The sequence below is a fragment of the Neomonachus schauinslandi genome, chromosome 1, assembly GCF_002201575.2.
Source record: "Neomonachus schauinslandi chromosome 1, ASM220157v2, whole genome shotgun sequence".
Lineage (NCBI taxonomy): Eukaryota > Metazoa > Chordata > Mammalia > Carnivora > Phocidae > Neomonachus > Neomonachus schauinslandi.
The window spans coordinates 146,451,678-146,459,874 of NC_058403.1; the positions used below are offsets into that span (position 1 = coordinate 146,451,678).

Consider the following 8,197-nt stretch of genomic DNA (forward strand, 5'->3'; position numbering starts at 1 on the left):
AAAAACAACTTAGAAGAATAAAATGTACGGCCCCTTTCATCAATGTTTAAGGAGTTACTTTATATTAATGCCGATAATGCAGGACTCAGATTCTTTTTCCAGAAATTGCTTCACATAGTCCTTTGCATAGCTGTAAAAGATCCCCGCCAAGGTCAAAACTAAGAGCAATCCAAAATTCCACTTCACTGACCTATCACAGAAGTTTAGCCACTGACCCACCACACAGCTCTCTCTATTCCTAAAAAAATAATTTTGGAGACTTATTCAGATTTCCCCCACGTTGGCTTTACACAGATGCTATTTCTTTCATAATTCACCAAATTCATATTTACAATTCATGCTATCTGGAGAACATAAAATGTAGAAGCCAATGCTTGCAAACAGAAAACCAGAATGCCCAAGAAGAAAAATGTACACAACACATGGAACAAAGATGAATACTTTGGTGTGTATTTACTTAGGAAACCAAAGTTAAAAAGAAACATCTAGATGTCAAGAGCAAAACTAAAGGAAAAAAAAACACACACTTTGTGTTTAAAAACATGATTGCTATCAATCACATAAATGATTGTGATCACTGCATACATTAATTTTTCACTGGTTATCTCACATGATCTTTTGCATAGACACAGGAGATCCTCAATGATCCATGCCAAGGGCAACATGACTTCGATTGCGTTGATGGACCACCTTAGCCCACTGAACAAGCTGCATTAATTTCTGAGTCTGCTGCTGGAAGTGGATTCCAGCGCTCCCCTCTCCCCCAACCCTCGCCGCGGTTCCTGCGCGCTTCTTCTGCCTCCCCCAAGCCGCTTGGCTCTAACCACAATGGCCCTGCGCAGGGGAGCCTCTCTCCCAGATACTCTCAGGCAACCAAGTGTCCTGCCAGCCCTTCTAATACCCGCACCCCCACAGTGCAGATACAGCCATTACTGTTCAAGCCTGAAAGAGACCAGTGCAAAGGTCAGGTAGTTTCACTTTCTCCCTGGAAGAAAATACATAAACAGTCTTTCAGTATAAGTTATAATGGAGTTTATGCTCAAACAGTAGTCATGCGTGTAAAGTAAAAAAAAAAAAACACATACAAATGAAACCCAAGTGAAGCTGAAGATCTGCAGGGCCTAAAAGCTCATAGAGTGCTGAAAGAAAGCTCATGAGGCATGAGGGGAAGGGACCAGCATAATTGGGGACGGCTTCACAGTGGGAGGAAGGCCCTGGAAGACACGCACTATTTGGACAGGTGAAGAAGGCATTCCAGGTGCGGGCAGTAGCACGAACAAAGGCCCGGAGGTAGGAATGAGCACAACATGTGGAAAGGTCAGTGAAGGTGCGGCCACGGGGGGAGCAGAGCACGGGCCCTGGACAGGAATAGCAGAGAAGGCTGGAGGGGGGCACGGGGGATTCATCAGGGATGGCCCAAGAACCTTGGCGGGCTTCTTCTCCACAGGGTGCAACTTCTGGTGCTGAACAAAACTGCCATACCACTTGAAGGCTTTGCCGCACACCTTGCACTCATAGGGCTTCTCACCGGTGTGCACTCTCTGATGCTGGATGGAGGCTATCTTCTGAGTGAAGGCCTTGCCGCACTCCTCACACTGGTAGGGCTTCTCCCCCGTATGAACCCTCTGATGGACGATAAAAAGTGACCGACACCCAAAAGCCTTCCAGCATTCCTTGCATTTATACAGCTTCTCTCCGGTGTGCAATCTCTGATGCTGCAGATAGGCTGCACTTCTTCTGAAGGCCTTCCCACATTCCTTACATTCGTACGGTTTCTCCCCAGTGTGGATCCTCTGATGCTGAGTCAAGGCCGTGTTGGAACTCAAACCTTTGCCGCACTCCTTACATTCATAGGGCCCTTCTCCGATGTGATTCTTCTCGTGGACGATACAGTCATAGCTGGACTTAAAAGCTTTGCCGCATTCCTTACACTTGAAGGGCTTTTCCCCAGTATGACTCATCTGGTGCCGAAGCAGCTTTGAGTTGTATCTGAAGATTTTCCCACATTCTTTACATTCGTAGAACTTCATCCCACCCCGAAGTATCAGATTCGGATTCAGACTGAAAGTCTGCCATGTTGCCTTGCTTTTAAAGTCAAAGTGCTGGGAAACGTTTCTGAGAAGTCCTCCTCCTGGCGTTGTGGGCAATTCTGCCTCCTCAGAGGCTTCCTGCTTTACAGCTGGCTCCTCCTCCTTGATCCAGGACTCACCACCTGCCCGAAGAAACCACAAGTGTTCCAAGTTACTGAGCTGGGAGGGGAACAGGATCCAGGGCTCCCGCTTTCTCTTGTAGAATGTGATTTTGAAAAATATACTCATGAAGTGGCTACAGGCATCCATACAGATGGATCATACTCCATCCATACATATGACATCTCATATGTCATCCATAAGAGAGAAAAAGAAAAATGATAATCTACTAACTGGAGGGAGGATGACACTGGAAATAGGAGGAAGTGCCTCCTATGAGGAAGGCTGGGAAGTGGACTAAGGCAGATGAAAGGAGCACGATGAGACCTTCCAGATGGAAAGGAAAGAAGGCAGGAGGGGGGAAAAGGAGAAAACAGAATGAGATAAGAGGATCAGCAAGAAATGGAAAATTTTTGAGAGAGAGAGAGAGAAAGACCCCAAAAAGGGAAGGAAATCTGTGCTCCTGGGGAGAAGAGAGGGGCAGAGCTCTTGTACTAGCAGGGGTCTGGCGGGCTGCAATCCAAACTCAAGAACACTGCATTTCAACGTCCCCACCTGCAAGCCAGGAAACCATCCTAAATTCTAAATAATGGCCCGATGATTCTATTTTTAAATATTCCACATTGGAGCACCTGGGTGGCACAGTCGGTTAAGTGTCTGACTTGATTTCCACTCAGGTCTGATCTCCGGGTTGTGGGATCGAGCCCCACATCGGGCTCCGTGCTCAGCATGGAGTCCACTTGAGGATTCTCTCTCCCTCTCCTTCTCATTCTCTCTCTCTAAAATAAATAAATCTTAAAGCAAATAAATAAATAACTATTCCACATAATCTTCTGGGATAAAAGATTCTTCCAGAAAGTCAGCTGGAACTCAAATTGAACTGGAGATTTGTAGGCCACAGGCATAGCTCTGCTAAAAGAACTGCAATTTACAAAATCACAGCATATATGGAAAATTTCTTCCAAAAGAAAGAAAACCCAAGTAATCAAGAGCTCCCAGGAATGGTGAGCAGTCTCAGGGAAATTTTAGGCTGTGTGTGTTGGCTGTGTGTGCACGTGTGTTCATGTATGCACACGTGTGTGTGTGTGTGTGTGTGCTGGGGTCTTTGTGTGTGTGTGTGTGTTGGGTGCAGTGGTGGAGAAACAGTCCCTGCCTCTCCCTCTACAGCTGTATATAAGACAAATATATGCAGACCTAAAGATTCTGGCATATAGAACTTTTAGGTGACTTAAACACTAAAAAGGCAAAATAAAGGCATTTATTTCATTGCTGAAGGCCTAGAAACAAAATTCATAGTTGTGGCACAAATATGTCAGTCTGACCCATAGAATCATACTTTCCTCAAAGTATGGCTGAAACCCACTTCTTTGCATAAAACTGGCTTAAAATTAAGTATTTCCACTGGTAAGTGAGAAAAGAAGTGGTTTAAGAGCACTGGGTCACAGGGCGCCTGGGTGGCTCAGTCGGTTAAGCAACTGCCTTCGGCTCAGGTCATGATCCTGGAGTCCCGGGATCGAGTCCCGCATCGGGCTCCCTGCTTGGCAGGGAGTCTGCTTCTCCCTCTGACCCTAACCCCTCTCATGTGCTCTCTCTCTCACTCTCTCAAATAAATGAATAAATAAAATCTTTAAAAAAAAAAAAAAAAGAGCACTGGGTCACAGCTTTTCTGTGGGAGGTGAGTAGCCACACACTCCTGGGGACTGGTCTTCCCAGGCTCAGGGCTGGAACTGGGCACAGGTCAGAGAGTGCACTGAGTACTGCCTTATAAACGACAGGGAGCCATGGCTTCCCTGCTGCAGGAGAAACATTTCTAAGAAACTGGGAAGGCAAAATCAGAAACCACTAGGTTCTCTTACTCACCTGGACAGATGCCTCTCAAAACCTCTGCTTCCCAGGGATCTGGGCCCCATGGCGCTTCCCCTCTCTCCAGCTGGGAGACCAGATCAGGTTTGGGGAATGGAAACACTACTCCAGCAAGAAAAAGGAAAAACAAGTTGAGGAAAGACTTCCAGAGCTTTCCTGAGATCTCGCTCGGCCCACCTCACAACAGGCTAACAGGGAGAGGGAGGGAGGGATGGGATGAAATGCCCAGGAGACCAACTGAGCTATCAAGGGGTGCTGAGGAAGAGCTCCAAATTATGCTCCAAGGCAAGGCCAAGGAGACAGCCATTCTCCTCAGGAAGAAACTGCAATCTCGCCCTGACCTAAAGGAAGAGATGCCCTCAGGAAGAACATAGGTACTGATTCCCATGGGGGGAGGACAACATCTCCAGAACACTGGCAGCATGGAGGAACAAAGGGCTCACCTAGGGCACAGGAAGCATCCTCCCCGCCAGGGCCCAGAACCATGCCCTTCCGGGACGTAGGGAACTCTGATTTCAAAATCAGAGGGAACCAGGGATTTATTTCCTCACCCAGCATCTCCAGAGGCTGGGGACTGCAGAACTAATCTCTGAAGTCATCAAATCCAAGGACTTCTAGAAGCCCCAAAACATCTGAGGAAGATGTCAAACTATGACAAAGGACCACGGAGAGAGTCCTTACCCAGGGAAGCCACACTCGCATAATTCTCCAGCATCACCTCCCGGTACAGGGCCCTCTGCGTGGGGTCCAGGCTGGCCCATTGATTCTGGGTGAAGTACACGGCCACGTCCTCAAAGGTCACTGGCTCCTGAAACAACAAGTTCCTCCTCAAGCCCTGTGTGAGGGCAGAAGAGAGGCCTGAGCTGCAGGGAAGAGGCGGACCTGCCAGGGTCTGCAACTCTGAGCCTCCTGGAAGGTTTGCTCTAGGGAGAAGAGCACCCAGCACCCAAAGGGGCAAGCCCTCAGCCAATGTTCCCACTTCCAAATGGAGAACCCCAACACTCTTCCATCTGCATGGCTCTGAGGCCCCAAACTGTCATCCCCATCTCACAGCCCGGCAGCTGGGGCTCTCTGCGTGGTCACTGCATCAACCCCATGTTCCTGACTCTGTCTCTCCGGCACCTCCTGCCCTCTTGTAGACCGCAATCCTGTCACCCTGTTTTCTATACAGCAGCCACTGCAAGCTGCCGCCACTCACCCTGTCTCCACCCACTCAGAGTACACATGCACCCCCATTTGTTCCCTGCACCCTGCGTCTCCTTGGTCTTCCCCAACATTTCCACTAGTGCAGACGAGCTACTCCTTAAAGATATTTCCAGCATTCTGCAAATTTCTTTTTATACCTTCTTATCAGAAAGCTCTCTTGAAGGAAACCTGCAGCCTGCCTGTTCTGGCCTTTTCTCTGAACCACCCATCTTCAAAGAAAACCTGGGATTTCCTGTCTCTGGACACAGATCCATCCCCTAGTCTTGAGTTCCATCCCACCTGCCAAGATGGGCCCCTCTCTGCCTCCCCCTGGAGCCATCCACGTTCCCAAGGATGAAGGGAACTCATACTTGTTAATTAAGACCTAGGCACCAAGTTCTTAGGTGGGTACCTTTAGGACATGTATTTCATTTAATCTTTTTTTTAAAGATTCATTCATTCATTCATTCATTCATTCATTCATTTGACAAAGAGAGCACAAAGCACACACAAGCAGCAGGGGCAGAGGGAGAGGGAGAGAATCTCAAGCTGACTCCCTGCTAAGCACAAGACCCTGAGATCATGACCTGAGCTAAAATCAGGAGTCAGACGCTTAACTGACTGAGCCACCCAGGCACCCCTGTATGTCCTTTAATCTTAAAACATATATATGAAGTAGGAATTATTACTCCCATTTTCACATGATGAAACTAAGGTTCAGAAAGATTAATTACTTTGCCCAAGACCACACAGACAGAAACTGGTTGAGCTGGGATTTCAGCCCAGATCCATCAAACAGCAGACCTGGGCTCTTCCCACACGCCAGGTTGCCTCCCATACCGGACTCAAGAGCTTCCCCTAAAACATGGCTCGCCCCTGATCCTCATCATTACCTGGTGCTGTCCTACCTCTGAAGAACAGTTTCTCAAACTCCTAACTCCCAACAGCACCTGTCAATCTGTCTTCACCATGCTCCCTCCAAGCCACAGGGACTCCCTCCCCGAGTGTGGACTGAGGGGTCAGCCCTTTCAAAACCTCACATACCACCCCGGGAGCCAGAGCCTCTGAACCTTCCATGAGGCCCAAGAGCAATCCCTAATGGTGTCCACTGGCTACCTTCTCTGCTTCTACAATGGGGTAGCACAGACCACAGAAACTAGATTCTCACATTGGAGGTTTCATGACTCCTGTGCCTTCTCACCTTGTTGCCCGCCCTCCCCCCGAGTCCACATCCTAGGAGATATTCAGTACCCTATGCAGTCGGCCTTTTTCTTCCAATCACCAAAAGTGAAAACACCTACCAAGAGGGGCTCAGCTAAGCCCCTAACTCTGTGTGTCCCTGTCTCTCTGGGTAGCGGCCTTGCACTGGGGGCAGCACCGGGGCCGGGGAGAAAGGAAGACTACCGTAACTGCTCTTGGAGAAAGCCTGGAAGAAATGTATCCCAAGGATAAATGCTGGCACACTGTTCATGGCCACTCTACACTCAGGTCCTTATGAGGGTGCCCTTTTATTTTTTTAGGGAGAGAGAGCGAGAGCGTGAGTGGGGGTTGGAGCTGGGGGGAGGACAGAGGGAGAGAGAGAATCCTAAGCAGGCTCACTATGGCGCCTGATGAAGGGCTCGATCTCATGACCCTGAGATTATGACCTGAGCCGAAACCAAGATCATGACCTGAGTCGCAACTGGACACTTAACTGACTGAGCCACCCAGGCGCCCAGAGGGTGTCCTTTTAAAACAACAATTAGGGAACCCAGTTCAAAAGGAGACACTGAAAGAAAAAGAACAAATGTGGACACTCCTCAAAGCAAGAAGTGGTCTTTAAACTGGGCAATGACAAGGTCCAAAGGGCCCCCAAAATAATCTGAGCCAAAAAAAATCCCAACGCTAGACAGAACCACAAGGTGGTAAGGCCTCTAAGGACACCAACCACAGGACCACAGGTGAACCAAAGTTCACCTCTACGTAGAGCAAGTCAGACCTCACTTCCTCACTTCTCCAGGGCTGCTCTCACAACCTCCTCCTCCCAGCCTTCCGCCACCAATCTCTTCCTCCCCCACTGTCCCTCCCACCTGCCACCAAATATCCCCAGGGTTCCAGAGTCTGGAAAAAGGAAAACTTACTGCTTTAAGGTAGTTGGGTTGTGGATATACCTTTTTTTTCTCCCATGGATGGTCCCCATGTACCTCACCTTATTTTTCTCCACAGCCTTTCTCATCATCCAACAAATCAGATTGTTCATTATCGATCTCCCTCCAAAAGAACATAGAGGCAAGGACTCTGTTTTGTTCATAACCGGTTCACTAACACACAGTCCAGTGCCCAGCAGATACTAGCTGCTTAATATAAATTTGCTAAATGAATTTAGAAATGATTTGACCATAAATAATTTTTTTTTAACTTATGAAGAGGGTCAGAAAACACCAGCAAGGAGTGCCTGGGTGGCTCAGTCGTTAAGCGTCTGCCTTCGGCTCAGGTCACGATCTCAGGGTCCTGGGATAGAGTCCCACATCAGGCTCCCTGCTCCGCGGGAAGCCTGCTTCTCCCTCCCCCACTCCCCCTGCTTGTGTTCCCTCTCTCACTGTGTCTCTCTCTGTCAAATAAATAAAATCTTTAAAAAAAAAAAAATACCAGCAAATACCACCCTGAGTAAAATGCCAGAGCATATCCCCTCAAACTGATGGCTGGTACTTTACCATGAGCAGAGATTCCCCCTTCTGTAAAAAACTAAAAAAGGAGCATAAATGCAGGAAATGCGCCTCAACATCTTTGCTTGCAGATGAAGTAACTATCTGCCTAAAAATACCCAAGAGCCAAGGGAATAAATGGAGAATAGTTAGAACTGACAAAATAACTCATTAATTCGGCTACAGATAGGGTAAGTAAACGGAATCACTAGCTTTCCTAAATACCATAACAATTAGAAGATAAAAAGGCGGGGGGGGGGGGGGGGGGGGGGGGGG

The 8,197-nt window shown here is 48.2% G+C and overlaps 1 protein-coding gene across 1 annotated transcript in view; it reads right to left on the reverse strand.

The window, feature by feature from the left end:
* Window positions 1–1,140: 1,140 nt before the first annotated feature.
* Window positions 1,141–8,197, reverse strand: part of ZNF621 (zinc finger protein 621) — a 14,048-nt gene continuing 6,991 nt past the window's right edge. The window contains exons 3-5 of the mRNA XM_044915895.1: window positions 4,734–4,860; window positions 4,050–4,157; window positions 1,141–2,212 (exon numbers count right to left, since the gene is read on the reverse strand). Of these exons, the coding sequence (XP_044771830.1) occupies window positions 1,152–2,212; window positions 4,050–4,157; window positions 4,734–4,860 (1,296 nt within the window). The 3' untranslated portion in view covers window positions 1,141–1,151. The remainder of the gene's footprint in view (window positions 2,213–4,049; window positions 4,158–4,733; window positions 4,861–8,197) is intronic.